Source organism: Lissotriton vulgaris, chromosome 9 (assembly GCF_964263255.1).
Source record: "Lissotriton vulgaris chromosome 9, aLisVul1.2, whole genome shotgun sequence".
In the NCBI taxonomy this organism is placed as follows: domain Eukaryota; kingdom Metazoa; phylum Chordata; class Amphibia; order Caudata; family Salamandridae; genus Lissotriton; species Lissotriton vulgaris.
The window spans coordinates 263,610,950-263,637,547 of NC_141697.1; the positions used below are offsets into that span (position 1 = coordinate 263,610,950).

The following is a 26,598-nucleotide window of genomic DNA, read 5'->3' on the forward strand; positions in this document are numbered from 1 at the left end:
ATCTGACACCGGCGCGCTTGAATAAATTCTTCCCCAACACTCAATTCCTTTGCCCCAGATGCCACTCCCCAGAGGCCGACTTTCATCACATGTTCTGGAGCTGCCTCACTCTTCGATCCTTATGGCAAACGGTCCATGATACTCTGAGAGACGTCAAGGGACTTATAACCCTGGACACGTGGGAAGCTAGTGCGCTAGGCATATTCCGGATTCAGAAGCATCTTAAGGCACACCAGCGTTTCATCTCACTAACGTTATTACTCACAAAAAGGAGTATAGCCATGCACTGGCGATCCCCACGGGCCCCTCTCTGGCGGCATGGGTGGGAGCCGTATGTAAATGGGCAGCGGCGGAAGAGGACGCGTTACGAGAAGAAGTCCAGGGAATCCGGAAACACCCCATCTCCATGGAATGGGCCATGCTATTACACCGTTTCAAACAATCAACAAGTAGTGAGGAGCCGGACGCCAGTCCATCCAACCCCACCACCTCCCACCCACCTACGCAGGCACGACTGCGGACCTTGAACCCCCCCTGACGGCGCACCAGCGATGCAGACGGATATACCCCATACCCCACATCCTACCATATTAGATGATTGAACCCCGTCAGTGATCCAATTTAAGCCCCTTCTCACATAACAGTGGTACACTACTACGCAACCCAGCGAGATGTACAACACCCAATCCCGTATCACAATCCCCCGCACCTGCGCTCTACGCATCCATGCTCCTCTCCCCGGTTTGTGCCCCAGTTTTGAATAATACTGTTGCATGGCGCCTACAGAACCGCTCCACATATCACCAATATCATAGTGGACTTATATGAGTGCAGTATATTGTTATCGCTTATATGTCTAGATACATGATTTGTACTGTTCAAATAACGAAATGCCAATAAAAACACGTTTAAAAAAAAACTGTCAATTGGTTCTTCTTTGAGTTAAGACTATTATGCACAATGCAAAAATGAATATTCAGTCCTTACATAGCCAGCACAAATATCCCAGTTGCATAAATTTAGCATTACACCCTCCCCAAAACCAGCTGAATCATCTGGCTTCACAGCTTCTCAGTTTTGCAGTCCTAAGCTCTGCCAAGACTGAAATAATAAAGGTTTAATGAATCTTTTGTTCATTGGACACAGCCACAAGAACTTCAGGCATTCCCTGGAGGGTGTTTTTCAAAAGTGTCATAGGATCTTTTGTAGAAGGATGCCGTCTTGAAAATTGCAAATATAAAAAAAAATACCCTATTATTGTGCAAGAGGTTTGGATTGCATCCCGGTGAGCCTGCTTACCTTCTCTTTTAATGTTTTTAAAATTAATGTTTAATTAAACAAAGCAAACAGTATATGTCAGAATAATATGAGTCTGATTTATACTTTGATCCTTTGATTTGATAAACGGCAATTGTCCGTCAAACCTCCTACGTCATTAACCAAGGTTTTCACTGTGTGATAGGATGTGGAGTTTGAGTAGAGTTTAATGACTCTTGAGAGTCTTGTCCTATAGTGTTTCAACAGAGTTCCTAAGTGAAGCGGCAAGAAGGACGCAACTTCCCTCACTCCCATGAAGTTTCAACATGAATCTTTCGATTCAAGACTTAATCAAACAGATTTTTGGCAGGGACTCCTACACTACGCCAGGGGCTTGTCTTTTAGGCCTCACACCATGCCCTGAACAAGAGAAACCAGGCACTAAATTTGCCGACCTGCTATTGATACCAGCAAAGCACCATCACCATACATTAAACAGCCGCCACCACCAGCCTACATATACATAATTGGGGGGCAGCTGACAAACGATTCACCGCTAATAAAGGCGCGGCTTTACACAGAAATGAGGTACGCGGGCTCTGGAAATTTCCAATTGCTACCGAACGGGATGACCTGTGCGTGGCTTTAGCGGAGCCAAGATGGGACGTTTTAATGCCTCTTGACAAGCCTGTAACTCCTTCCGCAGCCACCACTACAAATCCTTCCCCTTGATTGGACATGCCAGTGCACCCAAACACCCAGACACGAAATCCACGAAAACATAACCAGACCCCCATTACACTACCACCCTCTGTTAACTGGCTACTCTTATTTTTGACACCTAATTCTTCTTTGACCACTAACTACTGCTCAAAAGTTACTCACTAATTTCCTCACAAGAATTTCCATTACAACCGCACCTCTCCCTATCTATTAGCCATTGGCGAATTGTTTTTCTGTTATTGTTAGGATTAGATACCTGGCTAGTAGACATATCACTTTATGTGTGATAATCACTGTATTATAAAGAACTTGTATATAACTGTCCAGAAGCTATCTGTTTCTGCACTAACAACCCATTGACTTTCATTTTTCAAGTTAACTATGTATAAACTTTGGCCAACTAACTCTATTTGTAATCTTCATCCTTTAATTTTTTTGGATCCACATATTTTTATCGATCAAAACACTTTCCAAGAATGCCATCAGAATAGTATCGCTAAGTGTTATGTACTGCTTTACAAATGCAAAAACCTAATAAAATGTTTCAACATGAATCTGCAAGGTCATTATTACAATTTTTTTAATCTTTTTTTTTTAAGTTTTACTATTAAAACACCCTTGACCTGAAAGCTGTGTCTCACGATGCAGGAGGTGGATTTGATGACTTAATTGCCATGTGTCACTTAAGGTCAGGGTTTGAATCGGATCACTATAGATCAGTTTAGAGACTATATTAGGTGGTGGTTAACATACTTTCTGTAAAGTAATCCTTTTGTTGTTGAAATAGCTACGATCAGCTTAAAGATGTGTATTTTGAAGAGAGTGTTGACTCTACAACAGTAAGAGTGCAATATCATGACACAAGTCCATTGCGCCTGCTTATTCTTTAGTGAATTAATTATTGGCGTCTTTTTTGGTTGCTAGCAAATCATCTTAACATTTGAAACTTTACCTAAAACTTTAGAAAATCTTTGCCCATGCTGGTCCTAAATGGTATGAGTGACTAGAAGGCGTCACAGCAACAGAAGAAAATGCAGCCCTTCTTTTACCACCATAAATCTCCATCAAAATCCTTGGTGGGAAGTAACTTTGCCAAGCGTCTTGTTGCACTGTGAAATAACCAAGTGAAAAATGTCTGTGATTCAAATATTTAAGCAGTGTTTTTTAAACCGGATCCCCAATTGACGAATACATTGTATGAAGACCTAGTTGTCCTGTGTTCGAGTCTTTGGATAGATCATGGAAGGAGGCTAACGCACTTTTCTTCTTTTTCTTTAGGATGACAACGCTGCTGGTCTACCTCATGTCCCTGGTAGGGATGATTGTTTACACGTCCACCTTGGACCTCGGGCACCTCTGGATAGTATTCGTTACTGCTGGATCTCTGGGGTAAGTAGCCGCTTCTGAAAGTCATCAGATGATAGGTTCGAGAAGAAGAGAATCGTGAATGGCAGAGGAGTAATAAGGTCTAGGAATAAGAAGTCATTGGTGGGGGCTGCAAACATTTGTATTTTTGTGAGAAGATTGTGCTTTTACAGAGAAAAACGTGCCACTTCTTTTGTGTAATTTGTGGGTTTTTTCTCCCGGGAGTGCATACTTCGCATAATAAGTAACGAGTGATTCTGGGAAAAGAATGGTTAGGGACTAAAACATCTTGGGGCAAAGACATATTGTGTGGGGTGTGTTACTGCTACAACGCATCTTTTACAACGTAATGCTGTTACAACGCAGCTATTACATCGCAAATACCATTACAATGCATGCCATTACAACGCATGGCATTACATAGCAGATGCTATTACAACGCATACCATTACATCGTAAGTATTGGTAAGTATTTAATTTTTTTTATTTTATTTAATATTTTATAATTGATTTAATTATTATTAATTATAAAAAAATATTTATTTCGTTTTTAAATATTATAAATTAAATATATTAATTTAAGTATTTTTTAAAATAAGTATGAGTATAGGAGTATATGTTTTGGGGTACTGATGTATATGTTTTGGGGTGTTTGGGTATTTTTAGGTTTTAGGGCAGTGTTTGGGTTTTGGGGTACAGGGGTGTTTTTAGGTTTTAGGGCAGTGTTTGGGTTTTGGGGTACAGGGGTGTTTTTAGGTTTTAGGGCAGTGTTTGGGTTTTGGGGTACAGGGGTGTTTTTAGGTTTTAGGGTAGGGTTTGGGTTTTGGGGTACAGGGGTGTTTTTAGGTTTTAGGGCAGGGTTTGGGTTTTGGGGTACAGGGGTGTTTTTAGGTTTTAGGGCAGGGTTTGGGTTTTGGGGTACAGGGGTGTTTTTAGGTTTTAGGGCAGGGTTTGGGTTTTGGGGTACAGGGGTGTTTTTAGGTTTTAGGGCAGGGTTTGGGTTTTGGGGTACAGGGGTGTTTTTAGGTTTTAGGGCAGTGTTTGGGTTTTGGGGTACAGGGGTGTTTTTAGGTTTTAGGGCAGTGTTTGGGTTTTGGGGTATAGGGGTGTTTTTAGGTTTTAGGGCAGTGTTTGGGTTTTGGGGTACAGGGGTGTTTTTAGGTTTTAGGGCAGGGTTTGGGTTTTGGGGTACAGGGGTGTTTTTAGGTTTTAGGGCAGGGTTTGGGTTTTGGGGTACAGGGGTGTTTTTAGGTTTTAGGGCAGGGTTTGGGTTTTGGGGTACAGGGGTGTTTTTAGGTTTTAGGGCTGGGTTTGTTTTTGGGGGTACAGGGGTATTACGACTTTATATAAATTAAATTAATTAAATTAATTTTATTTAATTTAATTACATTAATAACTATATTTACAATTATTAATTTAATTGTATTAATAAACGATTATAATTAAATTATATTATTTAAAAATGTTTAATTAAATTCTTTTAATTATATTAAATATAATTATATTATGTATTATTTATAATTTAATTAAATTATAATTATCTTTATTGTAATTAATTACATTATATTATTTACTATTTATAAATTTTTTATATTTCATTAATTATATTATTTTAAATATATTAAATTAATATCAATTTTAATATTAATTAAATTACTATAATTAAATTAATTACTGTTTTAAAAATGTTATATTATTTTTATTATTTTAAATTAATTTAATTTACTTTATTACATTTTTTTTAAAAAAGATATACTTACCTATACTTACGATGTAATGCCATGCGTTGTAAAAGTATCTGCTATGTAATGCCATGCGTTGTAATGGCATGCATTGTAATGGTTTTTGCGTTGTAAAAATCGCGTTGTAACGGAACGCGTTGTAATAGATCGCGTTGTACTGACACCAATCCATTGTGTGGGCAAGCATTTTGTGAACTCGAGTAATGTGATGTATTTTGGAACTTCGTATAATTTAAATATGCTAATTTAGTCAATGTAATTTAGATATTACCTATCCCTAGTAATTAATAATAATCTGAGTCAGGATAAAATTATGAAAACTGTGTATCATATTTACTGATTCAGCCCTTTTTATTTTGTACCTGAAAACATAATCGTGGCACACGGCTAAGGAATGCATTTGTTAAAACTTACATTTTCAATATAGTAGGGCATACAAATTGATAACATTTTTTTTAACAGAGTTTTATATAGTGCGAACTTGATCCGAAGGTATCGCGAGTCAGAGGGCTTTACATGAGCACCAGTAGCGTTCCATGCAGCCACATTAATTTTCTTTTTTCAGGCATGGGGAGATTAAGTGATTTGCCTAGAATCACAGGACTTTGCGCGTCCTTGCCGAGTCTCGAACCCGGTTCCCCAGATATGAGGTCGACCCCTCTAGCCGTTAGGCCAACTCCTCTCGTTCATTGTATTGCAACAAAGTATTCTATAGAATTATTAAAATCATCTTGAATTTCTTTTCATAAAGAAAGTTAATCGAGGAGAAAATAGCCCCTCTGCATTGTGGAACAACATGAGTACCACTGTCCTACTGTCTTCTGTTGTAGGATTGTTCTGGTGTATTGCGATGTTCGATCATTCTAATATTTTAAATAAGTAGCTACCTTTTAATGTAACAAATTCGACTGTATTTTTTAGTTGGGTTGGTGTACCCTGCTGGCAATACATTTTTGAATTCATGCTTGGCCTAGAATTGACACCCCAGGCAGGGTTTCCTCCATAAATAAGCCTGAGCAAAATTAAAACCAGAGGTACATGGCAAAAAGTAACTGAAAGAATATACGAATATACAGAAATAGGGCACTGTTCAGTTTCAAGGTCTGTGAGTTTATTTTTCAAGGTTTTTGTTTTTTACCCCAGATTCCTGATTTGATCTCGTTCTGCGTTTACTTCTCCCCAACAGGTTGTAAATAGTGATAGCCGAAAATTGTTTCCACTAAGTTTTTGATTTTCCCATATTGACAGTGGACTGGCATCAGCTTCTCTCTTTTCAATGTCTTGGTTGTGAAGGATCCACATGGAGCTTGTATTTCCTGCCTTTGCAAACTTCATTCAGTGGTTTTGTATTTTCTGCACTCACATGTGGTTGATGATTCCAATCATTGTTTAAGAAAAACTGGCATCACAATTGGCCGGTCACTTCTTTTCAGAATGCGGGCTTTCGTTTCTAGGGAACATTGATTTGGTACAGACGTTAAGAGTCGAATCATGATCTCCTACTCCAATACCCTACATACCCTGCTTAAGAGGTTGTGAGTTCCTCTTGTACAGAAATTTGAGAGTCTCAAAATTTGGAAACCTGTGGTATAGGGTTTCATGTTAAGACCTGATAAGATTGTGATTGCGCCTTTTGAACCTTATTCCTGCATTTGTACCGAATCAGACTGGATCATAATTTTGCACACCACCGACCAAGCTTAGGTTTCAGCCATCTCTCCTCATTCAGAAATTGAGCCTGGCTCACTTTCAAGATACAGTACCAGTGAATCCGTATGGATTAATCTAGGACCTGGTATAGCTGCAGAGGTTTCTCTACAATCACTAACTCTTATTTTTTTCCCATTCATAAATAAACAAAAAAAGTGTAGCAAAAAAGAAGGGAAAACGCGTGAAGGCCTACGCATCATTCTTCTGTATCTTCACAGTAGCTGCCTCTGCCAGTACAAGAGTTAGCAATAATTGGTCCATCTTACTTGTTAGGTACTTCCTTATTTTGGATTGAACAGTGTACCAGTCTCCGATGTCACGGATCATTTTCACTCCTATGATTTGGTGAACACTGCAGCCAGAGCAGTTACTGGTTCATTGTGCATGAGGAGGCATACCGGGCTCAGTAAATTGGCATTTCATTCTAACATACATCATATGGCTTTGTACTTGCTTTTTAATGGTGAAATCTTTTTTCTGAGGTAGACTTCTAACCACAGACTGCTTACCTTTTGAATATTCTTCCAGGCATTAGACTGGATTATGAATGTTTCCAGCAGTACCTATGCGTGCCAGTAGTGGCGCTGTGCGGCTCCACACTGACACTGTTCTGCTCCGGAAATGAAATGTGTATCCTTTATACGCACCACTCCTGCGTGCTGACATCGGTTCCTTTCTTTCTGCACCACCAGACACAGATCTGGAGGGAAATTAGCCAACTCTGCAATAAGAGGGCTAGTATGATGAGCTCCTAGAGGCTAGTGACGTTGAAACCTCTCCCGATCCTGGCTTCTCACACCCCAAGGTCCAACCATTGAAGGGAGTGCTTCTTTTTCCGTGGTCATGCGGAGTGCGGCCAATGCTCTCATCTTCCAGCTCTGCACCTTAAAGATCAAAGCCAATGTCTTGACTGAAATTCTCCGGCTGGGGCAACAAACTACTGAGCCCTCCTACCTTTGATGAGGCACTCACTTACACTGTCCTAAGAACCTGGCCACACCGTACTCTGGTTACCCAAAAACATCACCAGATTGCAAGACGCAGCCAAATTGCCCTAGGCAGCCCTGCATTTTTGTCTTGACACCCCTGTCCTGAGAGCTTAGTAGTGCAGGCGTCTACTAGTCAACAAATCCACATGCTTTTTCGAGTACTCCCGCCAACAGGGAGTCCAAAAGAGTTGAGATCTTTGGGAAGAAGGTATTTTCTTCCTCCAGTCTGGCCCTCAGGTCTGTAAACGCCATTTGCCTGCTGGCCCCCTATCATCATGCTCTTTGGGATTCAGTAGCTCAAGTCCTCTCAAAAGTCCCGGATGGCCTTCGATCTGTTTTGACCCAAGCTATTTAGAGCAGTTTTGACATGGTTAAATTGAAAATTCGTCGTGATTTCAAACGCTTTTGAGCGAGGAGAGCTCCTGAATCCATATGGGTATGCTGGCTGGTAAACATCTTTTACAACAACAGCATTAACCCACATGTTACAATGCAGGGCTTTACACCACAAACCATTACAACGCGTTTCCCATTACAGCGCCCCAGTGGAGTTAGAATAGTAAATTGTGTTTTAATGGACTAAGCATTGTAATGGATTTTGTAAAGCCCTGCATTGTAAAAGGTTTTGCGGAGTAAAAAATGCGGGGTAATGCCACGCGTTCTAAAGTGTCATATTCATCCTGGCAGGTTTGTGAAATAGAGCTTTAAAACACGATCTTACTCTTCATTGGAGCTCATTACAAGGACCTTAGTCACTGAAAATCGTGATTTCTGAAAGAGCGGTTTCTGACACTCCACTTTTGTTTTAATGCAACCTGGTCATTTCTTTCAGCCCTGAGTTGCTCAGATCACTATGGCAACTGACTGACCCTTGGTACAGTCTATGAGCTGATCGAGAGGATTTGAATACCCTGGGACTGTGATACCCCAAGAAATGCCACTCCATATAAAGCATATGGGTTTGAAAGCAATTGCTGGTGTCCTAAAAGACAACCCATCAGCAGCAGGATATTTACTTGAGTAGGCAAGGAGAGGCATGATCTCAATCTCTGTGCCAACTGGGTTTTCAGCTGTGGGCCCTGGTAATTCATATTTTTTCCTACTGCCCTCCATCTGCAGGAGAAAAGGAACACCCAGTTGGAAAGTCTGAGCAGGTTGTGCCATGTTCCGCATGAATATTAGCTGAAATGTTTATACCCTGCGAGTGGGAATTTCTTCAGATAATTCTTTTCACAATGGTGCACCACTCTGGTGGTCACAGTTTGCCTCCTACCTGAACCTCTTCTCCATTTCCCTCCACTTACCTACTTGAGCTAATTTCTCTCTTTATTTCTACCAAACTCTCTCTTTTACAAGACTTTGTAGAATCTCGTGATTTCTACCAATTTACAGATGCTTCTCGTGTCCGGCTCAACTCTCGAACATCAACTTACTTTTGCTTCCTCAGCAGTGGTGGCTGGGAATATTTGAAAATGGTAGGGCGTAAAAGTTGGGGGATGAGTGTTACATAGTGAGCCCGTCTAACACCAGGCGAGGTGGGATCGGGGGATAAGTTCTCCCTCCCCCCTTGAAAAAAAGTTTGGAAAGAAAAAGTAGTGACAAATGGTGCATTTTAAAGCAAATGTGGGAAGAATTGTGCATATGTATTCTTGAAATACTTAAACGCATTAAAAACTGCCCCATTAGGTCTGGCAGGTCAGTTTTTACAGTTGATTTTCCTGATATTTCCAGAAAAACTGCCTGCAGCAAGCTCAAATGCATGAACTCTCCCATATTTTTGCAAAATACTGCCTTGATTTGAAAACGTTTCTCCCCCTGCTTTTGTGTTTTTTATCTATTTAATTCAGTAATGGGCCCACTTTTATTCTGGTACCCAGGCCTATTTTCTATCCAGGTCTGACCATACCTGCTGCAATTCTCCTTGGGGAGCTGAGGAAGAGAGATGCAGCCATGACCATCAGCCATCATGATCCAGGCTCTGAATTCTGTGACTTTTTTTGAGATTGTTAATTTCTTGAAGTGACCATCGGTCAAAATAGGATTTGATGCAAAAAGAACAAGGGTCCTTCTGTGCTCACAGCACTCCTTTCAGCAGAAAGGCAACATCCGGGGCAGAGGATGTAGGGACCGCTTTTTTTATGGGCACTTTGTCAGAGGAAATTAATTTGTTCTGACCTGTACAAACTGTATTTTATGTTTGCATCAGGCAGCCTTGGATCGTTGTTAATGTACCAACGCAAACACTTATTTCCTGAAACAAACCATGACGGTTACTCGTTATGGGCAATAAAATGCAAAAATACTGCCCTCTTTATTGACTTTAATTGCCTACGACCAGCAGCCGTCATTTGCAGCAAAATGAGTCTGCTCTTCCCAACCGAAGGCCACACACCAGATGACTTATGTTGGACCATACTAGCAGCCAATCCCAATGTGAACCAGAAACATGTACCTCAATACATGAATATGTAACAGTTTTGAAATGCTGACACTTGTTTAACAAAAAGACGTTTTTTTTTTAAAAAAGGAAGGAAGTGGTCAGCAGATTACTTAAAAACTGCTGTAAGCAGGGCTAGTGGCTGCCGGAAAGCCAGTCTCCCAGAAGGGAACAACAATGGATATTTCGCCTTTCTTCCAATACCATTGGCCTCAACGATGATATAAATATTGCTTTAAAAAAATGGATTCTCTAATTGACACATGAGAGTATAGTTCTATGATAACATTATTCAAACATACTTTTATGGCCACTCAAATTAAGTACACAACATATCAATTTCTTAACAGTACCCACTTGTAAGTGCTAGATAGCTTCCTTGGACAACCAACAAGATGGCCATTACGGTTCCCCATAGAAGGAAATATGTTCCCTCTCTTAAATGTAACGGATATAATGATCCAAGACGAGTTCCTGGTGAATTGGGTATACCAATGAGCACGTCTGTGATGATAGCACCCTCCTTTAACTTTTTGAGTGATACTTTGCACTGGCTAGTCTTTCATTTTATCTAATATAAACACCCCCAGACAACACTGCCAAATACCGTGATAAATGCCATTCCAATGGAAAGGTAAGCTATGCCCGCATATACATATCCTCCAATCAGTATGTTCGTTTTGGTGGAGGCAACATGCTTCACTTACTTAGTTGTAATACTCGATGATTTCACTAATTGCTGGTTTATCTCACACAGCAAATGTTTTCTTGAGTTCTTTTTAATCGTGAACTGGATTTTCTTTTTTTGGGCCACTCCAAACGCAAGGTATTTCCAGTGGGTATCTAACTGTAACGACTGTAGATTGTAGCTTAGTTTGACAGCTGCAAAAATGTGGATGTTCTAATTTGCATATTCTGTTTAGTTCCCTGAAATTGTAACACATTTTCAGACTTACACTTTTCCAATTTCAGGTTTTTCATGACTGGTTACCTCCCGCTGGGATTTGAATTTGCAGCCGAATTGACATATCCTGAATCCGAAGGAACCTCATCCGGCCTCCTTAATGTGTCTGCTCAGGTAACCTTAATTTCCTCGCCGTTGGACTCATACCACGGGCCCAATGTGTACCTCTGTCCCATTTGCATCCTTTTTGCAGGCATATCACATGCCCCACCTTCCCAGGCATCTTCTACCGGACCCTGTTCCTCATTGCCAGACCTCATTGGGGGACCACAGAGCAAAAATGGTCAACTCCCCAACTGTGGTGGTTGAGGTCATTTGCCACTGGTATTGTGTGGTCCATCCTACTGCGGCTCTGCAAATGGGCTGAGTTCTACACTTTCTGCACTTAATTGTCACCATAGGAAGGGGTGAGAAGTCCACAGCATCTTAAGGAATGTAGTTTGGGGACAAGAGCTCAGAACTCCACAATCAACCATCAGACACAATAACTTAATTTCCAACCCAGTGCTTGGTTTATTTTTATAGAAAGTATTTGTTATTGCAATGCAGAACTAAACACTACACAATTCAATTTTCGAAAACAGCGCATTACTCTATAACAATTTGTGCCCCCATCCCCTTTCTCCACCCAATGCTCTGTACGTGCCTGGGTAACCATGTTTATTAAAGTTCCCCAGCAGACTTTGCACAATTAGGCCTAGGTGTAGATACTCTCGAGTCAGCTTGTTACAGTTTCCCTGTCCAGACCACAGGCGGAGAACCGTGCTGCTTGCTTGTTGATTCTTTCCCAGTCCAGAAGGAATATAGGAACAGCCTGCGACTTCAGTGTGCTCAGCCTGAATTCTGCACTGCTGGCTTTGATGTACAGCTCCCATCATCTTCGGCAATTGAAGGCGGCTGATTCTACAGTCATGCATTTGCAATGCTCCAATGGGCTGATATGACCCCAGGTATGTGCTCCTGACAGTTGCAACCTTTTTAGACAGTGCAGCTCACCCTATGTAGTGTTGCAGCTTTCCATGCCAGAGGCAGCAAAGCCAAATCATGGCATACAGTCAAAAGGGGGCATGGGTCTATTTGAATTGTACTTGGGTGCGTTCTTGACTGAAAATGAGGCCCACTTGCAGCGTGGGTCACCTCTGGCTTACTCGCTCATGCAGTGTATTTCCCTAGGTGTTCTCTATGCCAGGAATACTCTAATCCTCTCCTCCTGGACCTTCTCTTCTCCTGCAGGACCAGGCAGACTCTGGCTTTTTCTCCGAAGGCACAGGTTTCTAGGCACTCAAGTCCCTCTGCTTCTCCAACAGAAACTTCAGGCTTCAGGTGATGTCCCCAGAATTCTGGGAGACTGGCTTTACGGCAGCCACTAGCCCTGCTTACAGCAGTTTTTAAGTAATCAGCTGACCACTTCCTTCCTTTTTCTTTTTAAAAAAACATCTTTTTATTAAACAAGTGTCAGCATTTCAAAACTGTTACATATTCATATATTGAGGTACATGTTTCCCCGGTGGACCACTTCCTTCCTTGAGCCTGGAGAACTTGGACCTGTAACACAGTAGGGTGGTTTAAGTCCCTCTCGTGTACACATTGGTAGACGGGTGTGAATCTTAAGTGTCAAACTCCAGAACTGGGTTGGGGAGGTTCTCTTTCAAGTATCCTTCTCAGGCTGCTCTCTACAGACAGCCGATGTGTGACATGATCCTTCTTTCAGCACGTGGCATTCGGGCTGTCGCAAAGCAGGAACACTCATAACACACCCACAGTGAAGTGTGAGGTTTCTGTATGTGACTATTACCAGCCTTCCCGAAGCAGTAATCTGGGACAGAGAAAGTGGCAGTGCTGCCCATCACCCCTGCCTACCATAAACCAAATGGCAGTGCTCAGGAAGAACCAGTCAGCAGCCCCTTGCTAGCAAAGATTTCACTGAATATCTAAAGATAGCCTTGTCTCCTTCCTCCTCACTGCAGTGTGTGAACTTCCACCCTCCAGCCACAGTCCATACACTTCTGTTGCCTGGGGAGGCCGTCCTCATCCTCTGTCTTGTGCCATGCCAAAACTGGGGCATCCAAAATGGATCCCATTTATTGGTTACCTCTTACCCTATATTTAGATAATCCGCCAAAAAGAGGTATACTCCACTTTCTTCTGATAATTTTAAGCCTCCTTGAACAGTTGTACTTCTGCTTGTAGTTACATGCTTTAGATTTCACTAATGTAGTTTTTTCTCTATTCATGTTTTTATCATACTTTTATTTCATCTCTTATCCAGATAATTGTGCATTTACTGTACTTTGTTGCCAACAAACATTACGCTTATTTCTGTTTCATTTTTAGGATTGCATTAACATGGTTTTACTCCCCTCCCTCCCTTCCCTTCCCCCCCTTAAAAAATTCAAAATGCTTTGATTTTTTCCTTGTGCCTTCGGCAGATTGTTTTATCTTTTTTACAAAGTTTTTGCATCTCTCATTCTGTTCTGCTGATGTCACCTTATTGTATTGACAATTTATTATTTCAATAAAGCTTTCAAACAGAAAAAAACCCAAAATGGATCCCATTGGTTTCAGTATTAAAGCTTGCACAAACCTTGAGTCCAACAACCACACGTACATTATACACATACTATACATGCACTGTACATGCATAAAGGATGTCAGTGCAAGGCCCTGGGTTTCACAGGACAGTGGAACCTAAAATTAGAGGTGTCAGTGGGCCTCACTGGAGAAGTGTGGCTCACTGGTTAGAGCAGGCAGACCCTGAAGCAGAGGTCAGACCCGGGACCAGGGTTCAATTCCCGACGCGGCAGGGTCTTGAGCTCAAATGTCCACGGACTCGATAATTCTCGCTTCGGTGCCTGACCTAATCATGGGTTCACACTCTGCAACTCTGGGCATTAAGCTTGCTTAATCTCCACAACGGCCCCCCGCGGCGGGATGCCTGGCTTTCACCTTGGTTCACCTTGGGGATGCCCTATAGGGGCTATCATACAGGGAAAAGCCAGGACGGGTTCCCAAGGCAAGCGCTTAGAGACCCCTGGGTGAAAAGCGCTATATAAATCCAATATACAATACAATATACCATACAATTCACTCTCACTGATACGGAAAAAAAGATCTGGCCATACTAGGATTCACAAACCATTGGATGCTGTCACAACTGGTTGTATGGGCTCATCCTAGGACAGGCACAGTAGTCCTCTTTCTACTACGAGGGTATATTCAGTGCACCCCTCTAGGCCTTATAACAGATTCTGGACCTCGTATTACTCAGGGACCGGTCTAGGCCTCTACACACATGCTAAATTAGCTTGAAACCATGGTCAAAATAAGTCAACTGTATTGCTTTGAACCGTATTATGAGTATGATGGGGTGAGGGGTTGTATATAATGTTTGTTTAGATGAACATGCAGCTGGGCATTCGAGGAGGGGTTACATTCTAATTCACTGTGAAGAGGACATTCCAGTAATTACTCTCATGCATATAGTAACTTGCATAATTGCACAGATACTAGCATGACCAATTGTGATGTTGGTTGATTAACTTTTGAGATTAGTGTTCTTATCAGGGACATCCCTTGATTTGTTTTTTAGTTGGACAGTTAAGATGATTTGTGATGGGGGTGATAATAAAGAATTATGTCCTTGGCCCTCCCCCACCCTTTTCTCCATATTTGAGATAGCCTGAACCTCAGTTAATGGTACCAAAACAAAGCTTGCACAGTAAGGGAAGGGGGTTTTATCTCTTATTTGCCAGAGACTCTCACAGATCTTGAGGCAATTGGAAGTGGTCTGTGGCGTAAAGTAGTTAACATCATCTTAAAGAAATAGCAGATTTAACAATTAGCAGAGCTACCCTGTCAAACCTCCGCAATCCAGTTCCTTCTCTGCCAAACTTACCTATGCAGTTTCTGGAGTGTTGCTACCATGCCACATGTCTGGGCCACACTGCTCATGTCTGGCTGCAGACTGCAACATCCTCCATTAGGCTTATGCCCTGGCCTGTCCAGGTGCCACTGTGCTGTAAGTAAGTGTGCTGCCAGGGACAGCGGCTGAGCACTGCTGCTGGGGGCTCACCTTCACGAGTCTCACTTCCTCCTTTTCTACTCACTTCCTCCTTTTCTACTCCCCTCTTCCCGCACTTGTCTCCTTCCCTCGCATGTCTCACCCATTCTCCTCCCTCACATTGCGAAAGCACGTAACATTTTCTCAGCATGTCTTATCACCTTATCTTCCTTCCACGTGGCACACTTAACTCGCCATCAGCAGAGCTCATACAGTCGCTCCCTTCCACGTCACTGTCCTTACACTGAATGTCTCCTATATAGACTGCATTACTTTCTCCAACGGATGTTACACATAAAGAACACCTTTTTCTCACTACTGTATATGTTTGTTTTATTGCACACCTTACGTGTTCCGTTCACCTTGCTCTCATTTTACTTCCTCAGCAAGTCACATTAATCTTATGGCATACATTATTCTCTGCTGCATGTATCTCATGTGCTCCCTTTTCCTCCCTTCCACCTTCTCATTCTCCTGTTCTGCATTTCGTCTTTCGTGATGAGTTGGCCGTTAATAGTGGCTCAAGGTAAGATAAAGGAAGGCTTCTCACAAAACACAAACACGCATTTCCAGTGCAATAGGGCTCGCCTTTATTCGGGTTTGAGCTATTGGCATTGTAAATGACAATGCCTTTTATTTATGTTTTGGTGTTTTAAGCATAAATAAAAGGCATTGTCATTTACAATGCCAATAGCTTAAACTCGTGTAAATGCGAGACCTATTGCATTGGAAATGCTTGTTTCCCCTGGTGACCAGAAGGACTACTGGATTCAAACTATCCGAAAAGCAGTGAAATATGGCATTTTTTCTTTCTGAAAGAAATTGAAAACAGCAAAAGCATACAGATATCAGCAGTCAGTTGTATGCCTCGTGTATGGGTGAGGGACTTCAGTTGCTACAACCTTGTTCGAAGTTCAACTGCTCACCCTGCCTCGGAGGAGTGGGTTCGGGGGGGGGGGGGGTGGGTATGGAGGCTCTGGATCGGCCTCACGTCTGGTTAGCTGCGGGGACAGAGTGTGAGCAGACTTAGGCAGCATGAGGGGAGGAGAACAGCGCGCCCGAGTCGGCCGGTGTCCGCTGACATAGCTGCCTAATCGCCAACCCCCCACCCCCGGGCTCCAATGCCTTCTGTGAACGGCATGCTTTGAGTGAGCACAGCGCAGCGCTTTATCTACCAAATATAGCGTTAACCAAAGTAAACTGGCCAGACACTGAAATGTGAAGTGAAAGCGCGCCTGGCGGTCCGCGCTGTATCAGGAAAGCACATTGTGGGTGGAAAGGGTGAAAATCATTCAAGAAAATAGTGCTCACAGATGGAGATAAAACAGACCGAGTAACGACACCAGTAAAGGGTCCAGAGCTCATGGGACTTTACAAAGGTAGACAAGGCGATACTAAGGAGCGACTAATGAGCCTGTTACCTAACCAGGAGCCCGCATTTACAAAGAACAATGACATAAGCCAATGACAAATATGGCCGGAGAGTGGGAGACACTTCAAGAACATACCCTAATACAGCATGCCTCGCAGAGCAAGCAGCGCATGCGCGCTGCCGCTAGACTCGACCTAAAAATCGGTCACTTTAAACTTTCAAGCCCAACATGTTCAAGTGGTCATCTGCATTACTGAGCTGCGACCCCCCCTACTGTGCCAAATGACACCACACCCAGTTTCCAGTTTTTCTACATGTTGGGGTAGTCACTGGTATTATCTTATCTGACACTTTTTCATTCTATAATTCTTTTGCTGTCTTTTCTATCTAAAATGGGATACGTTTTTCTCTCCGGCGCACATGCTGTTAATGAAAGGCACAGGCTCCTTTCTAGCAGTGCCTGTTGGAATTATTGAGACAGTGTTTCTCTTCTGGGGCTCTCAGACGTCCTTTCTAGGCTGGAAACCCTAAGGCAGCAGGCATGTGGCAATATCTTTCGCAAAGATAGCATTGAATTGAAAGGCTTATGGTACTTTGTACCAAATGACCGTCTCACTCGTAAGGTATCACAGATGGATGCTCCTAAATGAAAACTCATTTAAACAGGTGTGAAGCATCCTGGGATTGATAAAGAGCCTGCAGTGAAATCCTCAAAAAAACACAAAGGCGTGTATGTCTCATACTGGAGGTGCGGCATTGTTCTCTTCAATACCGGTATTGGGGATCAGGGCTTTGGCACTGGTCATTTTCAAAACACTCCTTTTTTTGATGTAGGTTATTAAGTACCTCTCAGAGAGGTGGCGATGAAATATTATCACACTTATCACTTATGGTACCATAGTAGTCTTTGGGAAGATCTTTTTGGTTAGTAAATACTAAGAAAAAAATAAGAATAGCACTAGGGATTAGAAAAAGACGTAGCACACATGTTGGTTCCAGTTTTGGTGTCAGTGATTTCAGAAGGTGGTCCTCACAACTTGGCTACAATTTAATCTGACATTTTACCGGTACTTGAGGTTGTTTCTCAATGTTTTTTCAACCTATTTCAGAGGTCAAAATATTTAATACTAAAAATAAAATTTTGATTACTTTCTTTTTTCAGTATTATTCAGGTTTTTTTTAGCTCGCTCGTGATGGATTACAATTCCGTCCTTCTTTTCAGTTTTCATTTGATGATTTAGGATGTCCTCCAGATGTGCACAGCAGCCATACTCATTTGATCACTCATCCTTTTTTCAATTTCATTCAAGGATAGCCTGTTTCTAACAATGTTCAGTTAGCCCCAGAAGTGCAGTTTTAGTGTGCAACACTGGACCTTCATTGCTATTCTTACCACCTCGGACTACACGTTACTAGGAAATACTACTGCTTCATCAAAGTCCTCATAGAAGGATGAAGTTGGCATTTACTGTAATCAGCACTCTTATTACGTCTGTATGGATGGACCATTATCATTCTTACTCAGGAACTCTACTCAAGGAAAAGATTCCTACACCTACTCCATAATCACCTCCTGACTCTTCGAAAGTTGGTGCTTATCTACTGAAGAGAAGTCCTTTGAGCCACAACCACCTAAGAAATAAGACACATAAGGCCAGATGTACAAACAACTTTTGCATTTCATAACGAGCCGAATTACAATTTCGGCCCGTTAAGAAATGCAAAACAGCTTTTACCTATGAGCAAAGGCCTTTAGGGAATTGCAAAACGCGATTTCTACCCAGTCGAAATTTCATTTTGCAATTCCCTAAATAGGAAATCGCAAATAGGGATTTCATAGTTGCAATTTCTTAGCACATGTACAAAGCATTTCCTAAATGCAAAATGAGCATTCAGGAAATGCAATTACCATGGTAACCATGTACAATTTAAAAAAAGGCTCCCCAAGAAGCTTTTTTATAGTGTAATAGAGCGCACATATGCATCACTATTTTTGGGGTCCAGTACGGGGCCTTATGACCATAGCCATCCTTGGTTTAGCATTTCCAAAACAGCAGTTTTCTAATGGGAAAAAGCTATTTTGTAAATGCAAAACCAGCCCATTGGACCGATGGCATGGAATTTCCAAATTACAATTTCCTAATAGCGATACCTACTCTGTAGGATTCGCTATTAGGAAATCGGTAATGTCATACATATCATTGTGCATTTCCTAAATAGCGATTCTTATGGAGTTGCTATGTAGGAAATGCAAAATTGCATTTTTGTAGATCTGGCCCATACTCTTCAGCTCTTATCCGTATCTTGAGCCTCGCAATCCGACTATTGGTAAAAGCAATGAAGTCTTGATCTTGTGCCTGTTTACAAATCCTACTTCTGCCTGCCTATTTTCACGGCTGCCGCCAGCTCCAAAAACTTTGCTTAACATGGAATCATATTTATTGAGTAATTTGGTTGCTTCTAAGACAAGCACGGATTCTGAAAATTCTGTTTCAGACGGTTTGGATGTACAAAACACCCAAAGATAATTTATTGTTGTTATGAACAAATTACTTGCGGAGTCTGCTGTGGTAACCGCAACCTTAGATAAATGCAATTGCTTGGCGCATCTTTGAATTTCATGTTGAATAAAAAGGCTAAAGTGTTTGAGAATCAGGGCAAAAAATCTTATTGTACGTTTTTTCTTTGCAGTAGACAGATACATGCTTCTTGTTCATGACCATTTACTGAATTGGGAAAGTTTTGAAGTTTACAGAGTTTTCTTTTAAGATGCTCTAGTCCAGAGGATTTTTTTTTCAGACTTTTAAAAGGTTAGAAGGCAGCAATGTGAAATCTACTGATATATAAGGACACGCGAGACACAGCAGCAAGAACTACGAATAGCTCAGTCCGCTAGCAAAGTCAGGTCTGAGGTCGACCTCTCTAGCCGTAAGTCTACATCCTCTCCCATTTTCATGGTGCTCTAGTGATTGCACTGGAGGAAGACTGGATTTATACCAGCCAGCTCAATTTTTAATGCATTTAAAATGTCTGAACAGAAGCAGCCTCCATATCGAAGGAATCGTACATTTTGTAATAAACCTAAATAGGCGCTCCTTTAGCTGATGCAACCAAAACTCCTCAAAAAAGTCAAGCGGACCTGCCTTCGGGCATGAGAAACCCATGAATATTTTGAATTTTACATCCCCTGTGAGAGGAACTGTCTTCTTTACAATGGACATAGCACTCAAGACCAATGGGTGTTGAAAATCATCCATATTTCGTATGCCCTAAACCTACTTTCAACCAATACTTGGTCGTCCAAAATTGCAAAGTTCATCTTCAGATATTCTGAAAGCAGGATAAAACCCTCTTCTAGAAGTGATCCGGATAATTTTTGAGACCATGGCCTTTTTCAGCCATGGATTTTATTCCAGGTACTGTCATGCCCTCAAAAAGGCTTTGGACAACAAGCCAAGTTTAGATGTTAATAATTTGAATTCATTTCACTTTTTGGAATCTTTCCACTTGGCGAAAGGACCATTCAGTCTTGGACTGGATGACACCTGTAGAGCTCCGGGATCCATACCTTCATATTACAATCGAAGAAAAGCATTACTATCACTTGGGATTTTCAGTCCAAGATCAGCACAGTCAATACTGCAGTTTTATCTTCCAGCCTGAACTTTATTCCCAGTGTTTAGCGGCCTGTGTTTGCCACAGTGGATACATTATTTTCATCTGGAAGATTGGTTAGTCAAAGACCAGTATCCTGCATCTTGTTTATAGAACTTAATCTGCTTTCCCACTCTCTCATTGATGTAGGATTTTCCATCCACCAAGTTGTGTTATCTGCTTTCCAGCGAGAAATGTAAGTTCATTGTAACAATGGCAGACTCTTTGATTCTTCTCGCATTTCTATTTCTGGCAATGATCTACACTTGAGACAAGCGGTGGCAAGTTTCTCCTTCCTGCAGCTGAATTTTTGGGAGAGACATCTGATTTTTATAACCTCTGTCTGTCTTGTTATTTTGAGGTGTTGTATGCTAATTTCATGGAATCATCTGTCTCAGAACCACCCTTAGCCTGTAGAGTCTTGAGGATAATCACATCCCACAGTTGTGTACTCGACTTCAACCCATTGAATGTGGGCCTTTTTGTATCCTCGAGTCCCTTTAATAAAAGTAGCGTAATGTTAATATGGATCGTAAACTTGCTGCAAAAGCAGTCATGGACTTTAGACTCTCCAGAGGAAAGATTTGCCTGCTAAGCATCTGTTGCACACTGCCATTTCTATGTTTGAACTCCTTCCTTCCCCTGCTTCCGGATAAAGGTGAACAAGGCTTCACAGACAACACTGTTGCAGTGTTTTACTCGAACAAACAATGTGGGCGGTCATTACTAATCAGGGGGACGTTATTCTGTTCTCCAGCCTTTTTGTGTACTTTCCTACTTGTGACTTGCGTTCGCCAGTAGCACTAAAGAAGTCTATTAGACTAAACATGTTTGCCGTTTTCACCACAATGAATCTGTATGGGTTTATCATGATACCAAAATTTAACTTGTGATCAAGTTGAACATGTACTAAAGGCTTCAGAAAATCTTTCTACTGCTTGTACTTGGGATATATATATATATATATATATATATATATATATACCCTGTGGCACGCCACTTTAAGGCAATGCATAACAGTGACCCCAGTGATCTACAATACTACCTAGTGGACATGGTCATGCCTCTTAAACGGGGGGAGATAGAGAGGGCAAACTGCGTCTCCTTGAGACAAGATACATTCTAGAAATGAACAGCAAGAGTCCAACTGGACTGAACGATCGAGAGGACCTCTACACTTGTCTCAAGGATCAGTAAACCCCATTGTCCATCATTAAGATTCCATCTCCCTATGCATATGCCACTATAAGTTAGGTGTACCCCTTACTTGATCCGTTACTTTCAAGACAACAGGACCGTCCCAGTCATTCCCAGATGTAGGATGTTTTCTCCACTTATTTTTCTGTAACTGTGTGATTTTTATCTCAGTACATCTAATTATCATTCACATTTTAGTGGAATTTGCCCTTTGGGTTCCCTATCACTTCCTCCTCTTTCTTCTGTGAAATAATAATTTTCTTTTAATATTTTCTTTAATTATTAGGCAACACGAGCACTTTATATAGGTTCTTAAATAATTCCTAATTCACAGCTGCCTGCAAGGGTCTTACACACCACTCAAAAGTTTAGTGTTTTTCTTGATATTTTGTAGAACTCAACGGTATAAGATTTTCCTATGTTGTCACTCTTATCCAATATTAATTGTAACACTTTAATGATTTATAAGTCTAGATTAACACATGAATGCACATGCATTCAGAGGTTCTAAATGAAATGTGGAACCAGACTCATGTGTACATATGTAAATACTGATTCAGTGTATATAGATAGATGGATTGGAAAAAAATATATTTTTGTAGCACATCTTTTTCTATATAAAATTGTATATATGTAGTATAATATTTTTATATGTATATATATATATTTTTGATAGCTTTTCTTGTAAAGTTGTTACAATGAACTTTTTTGGATATTGAGTGTTTCGATTGGTGAATCAAATCTTATAGCAATGTTCTTAATGCACCTTATACCGTTAAACACCAATGAATTTGAATTGAACATGTCGGGCACTGGCCCTCAATTTTGAATTTTCAATCCTTTACTATTGCAGTTTTTTGTATTAGCCTGGCGGCATTTGAAAGAATATTTAATGCACATATCACTTTAAGCGCAATGCCGCTCCCACTTTTCTGTGTATTTAAGACCCTTGTTTGTTTCAACTAACGTCATGTGATCAAGCCTCGTTTGGGAGGTTAAACGCGTTATGGCGGATGGCTGGTGTGATTAATAAATAAATCACCGAGAAATTGGCACGAAATCTGGGCTCACTCTCGTTATTCTTGGACAACCCGTGGAAAGGATGGCGTTTTCTTCATATATATATATATATATATATATATATATATATATATACATATATATATATATATATATATATATATATATATATTTCTTTATTTTTTTTTCACTGAAAAAACCATAGGTTTTACACCAGTTAGAGTTAGCTGGTCATTTTACTCATACAAAACCATTGAAATTCCCCCGTTATAGTTAGTTATACTCACTATAACTCGCGCGCCCGCAATCTACTGCTGATGATGTCACATATTACATAATTCATGACATGTCCAGTGACATCACTGATGACATCTCAAAAGACATCACTGATGACATCATCCAGTGAATGTGGTTTGCTTTGATATTTAAATATGTATTATAAATACACTACTTTGCATTGAAGAATGAGTGGATATATAAATATAAATGTGTGGATGGTGGATTTAGTAACAGTGTCATTGATTGTTTCTTTGACTAATTTGTAGAGTCTCACTATATATAATGTGTAGTTACTAAACTGTGTGAAAGTCTTTATTGTTTTGTCTTAATTGCTATGTTAAAGACTATATTTGTTATTGGTTTCTTAACTGAGTATTTGTTTGGGTAAATGAATGTCTATGTGGTTTGGTGGGGGGTGTGTGATTGCCAAAAATGTGTGAATAGTTCATTCAGTAGGTATATGAGGTTAAGACTACATGTTATAACAGTTGTTTCAGTGAGTGTATAGGTTTATGGATGTGGTGGTGATGAAATATTTCTCTCAATGGTACATCTCCATTAAACTTGAAAAAAAAGGCAGTGTATGTGACAGTCATATGTAATTAAGTGTGCCTAAGACTTAGTGATTGTATGAGTCACTATCTGGATAACTGTATACATGTAATAGTGATTTTATAACACACTAAGTGTGAGTTACTATCTATATAAATAGATGAAGTGGCGTTTGTTTAAGTGTGTAGGTGAGTAAATGTAAGTATAATCAATTGTTTGCATAAGTCAGAAGGATGTCTTTATAAGTGAATACAATGTGTGCTGGTGTGTAATGTTGAAATAGGCGTATAAGTATATTTGATAGTGTTCTGTTGATTATTCACTGCATATAACACTGAATCTCTAGGTAAGTGATTATGTTATGTTATGTTATAGACATTTATTCGGCGCACAGCTGCCCCAGCAAAGGGGCGTCCTGGCGCCTGACAAGGTAGTCAACACAACACATCTAAAAAGGCAGCATACTAAGAAGAACAGGTTTCAAGGGAATAAAAAAGTCTTGATGGCCCTACGAAACAGAAACAGATTGTCAGATGCGCGTATATCTAAAGGAAGAGAATTCCATAGGGCAGCAGCCCGAACTCTGAATGAGCGGCCTCCAGCTCGGCTAAGCTTGAACCGAGGGACAACTGCGAGCTCCTGACCTAAAGATCTCAAAGAGCGGCCAGGGACATAGGGCGTCAGAAGATTCATAAGGATCGGCGACGAAGGTCCCTTAAGGATTTTATAGGACATTAGATTAGATGTGTGTATAGTTCTATAAATAACCGAGTGGGTGTTTAGAAATTTCTATTGGTGTCTCAATGGTTTCAAATATGGCACTTTCTATTTTACAGTGAGTGATGAAAGATTATACTAGTGTGTGATGAGGTGTATCTGATTGTCATATGGATGTTGTCATCAGTGATGTCATTTGAGATGTCATCACTGATGTCACTGACCATGTCATGAATGATGTATTATGCGACCTCATCAGCAGTGGATTGCGGGCGCGTGAGTTATAGTGAGTACAACTAACTATAACGGGGGAATTTCAATGGTTTTGTATGAGTAAATTGACCAGCTAACTATAACTGGTGTAAAACCTATGGTTTTTTCAGTGAATTTGCAAGGTTTTTTAAATGCTAATTTCTAACTATAACGTGTGTCAAACCTGTTTTTTTCAGTGAATTTGTAAGGTTTTTTAAATGCTAATTTCAAACTATAACGTGTGTCAAACCTATGTTTTTTTCAGTGAATTTGTAAGGTTTTTTAAATACTAATTTCTAACTATATCATGTCTGAAACATATGGTTTTTCAGTGAATTTCCAAAGTTTTTAACATGATAATTTCAGAATCAATTTTTATATTTTTTATATATTTATTTTTCACAAACTGCCTTTGTATATTATAATAGATTGACTGTATCCAGTAATATGCAATGGCACAGCTAATTTTTAAGATGAAGGTTAAAAATTAACAGTATAGTCTACATCTTTAATCAACAATAAACACTCAAATTTGTTATTTTCCTTTTTTTGTGATTTTTTTCAACGTGCGCGCACCACGCACATTTTTTTTTTAAATGTGTTTTGGGGCCCTTCAGGGACCCCCTGAGAAGGCCTAGGGGGTCAGAGAGACTCTACCCTGCCCTCTTTTCACGTTCTCCACTTTCGTTTTTCACTCTCTTCTGAAACTACATAAAATGGCAGCTGAAGGGTTGCCCTTTGGGGTCCTTCAGGGACCCCCTAAGAAGGCCTAGGGGGTCAGAGAGTCTCTACCATAACCCCTTTTCACTTTCTCCACTTTCTTTTTTCAGTCTCTTAAGCCTCGAGGGTGCGTGCACCGTGCGCGCACCTCCTGATTTTAAAAAAAATAAAATAAAATTATTTTTGCCTTTGGGGTCCTTCAGGGACCCCCTGAGAAAGCCTAGGGGGTCAGGGACTCTCTAACCTGCCCCCTTTTCATGTTCTTCACTTTTATTTTGCCCTCTTTTCAACCTCACACTGACAAAATGGCAGGCAACACTTCCTGGTTACCACCGAATCGAATGTTCACCGACTTTTAATAGCAAATCAGAATTCCACTTGCGCACACCCGATGCGCGCACGGTGAGCGCTTATAGATGTATACATTTTTTTAAATTAGATTTTCTCAACAACTACTGGAGGGATTTACACCATTTAAGCAAAAGGGCGATCTGCGAATCAGACTCTACCATTTTGCCAAATTTCTTGTAATTCCATTCAGCCGTTCGGGCTGTCGCCGTGTCTAATCGTCCTGTGGAAAATAACATGGGGAAAACACGTTTTGGGACCCCCCTTTTTTCTCAGCCCCCGCTTGACAAATCCCCCAAAAACTTTCAGGGAAGGAGCGGAGCGGGCCATCTTCTTTGAAAAATTCACAAAGATTCATCAACCGGCGCCAAAGTTATTTCCAATAGAATGTTACTAGGTCCTAACTATAACTACCTACTGGCAACCGCCAGTAGGTGTGTGTGTGTGTATATATATATATATATATATATATATATATATATATATATATATATATATATTAATATATATATATTAATATATATATATTAATATATTACCTACTGGCTATCGCCAGTAGGTATATATAGTTAGGATTTTTTCCCTATGGGATTTTTGAAAATTCTATGTCTAATAACTTTGGCGTTTGTGGACGGAATCGGCTGAAATTTTCAGGAAAATGGCACATTTTGTTTCTGAGCAGCCCCTGAAAATTTGGTGGGGTTTCGTCAAGGAGGGGCCGAGAAAAAAGGGGGTCCCAAAACGCGTTTTTCCCATTCATTTTTCCATAGGGCGGTTGGACTCACTTTTAGCTTGAACGGCTGAATGGATTTGCACGAAACTTGGCAAAATTGTAGGGACTGTTAGCCCGATGTGCCTTTGCTAGGTCTCAATATATGTGCTCCAGTAGTTTTTGAGAAATTAACGTTCAAAACAAGATATATATCTGTAACAGCGCTCCGGGCAGCGATCCGGTCCGCTTACTTTTCGCGAAACGGAACTTTGCGCGCAGAAAGCTGATTGGCTCTCCGGTGTCTGTCAACATTCTAAACAGTCCGGAGCGGCCGCCATCTTATCTCTCGGTAGGGTCGAGAGAGAAGAAGAGGTGAAAAACGAAGGGGGAATTTATTGAAAGGGGGCAAGGTATACCCCTCTTGACCCCCTAGGATTGTTGTTGGGGTTATTAAAGGGTCCCGTGGGGAAAATAAAAAAAAAATGATTTTTCACGGTAGAAGCGCTTCACGGGCCGCGAACTGGGCCG

General features: G+C 40.8%; 1 protein-coding gene across 4 annotated transcripts in view; it reads left to right on the forward strand.

Annotated features, from left to right (window-relative positions):
• FLVCR2 (FLVCR choline and putative heme transporter 2) overlaps positions 1-26,598 on the forward strand; it is a 505,902-nt gene that overhangs the window by 364,387 nt on the left and 114,917 nt on the right. For all 4 annotated transcript variants that reach the window (XM_086937519.1, XM_086937521.1, XM_086937520.1 and 1 more), the window contains exons 7-8: positions 3,259-3,369; positions 11,196-11,301. In XM_086937519.1, the coding sequence (XP_086793645.1) occupies positions 3,259-3,369; positions 11,196-11,301 (217 nt within the window). The remainder of the gene's footprint in view (positions 1-3,258; positions 3,370-11,195; positions 11,302-26,598) is intronic.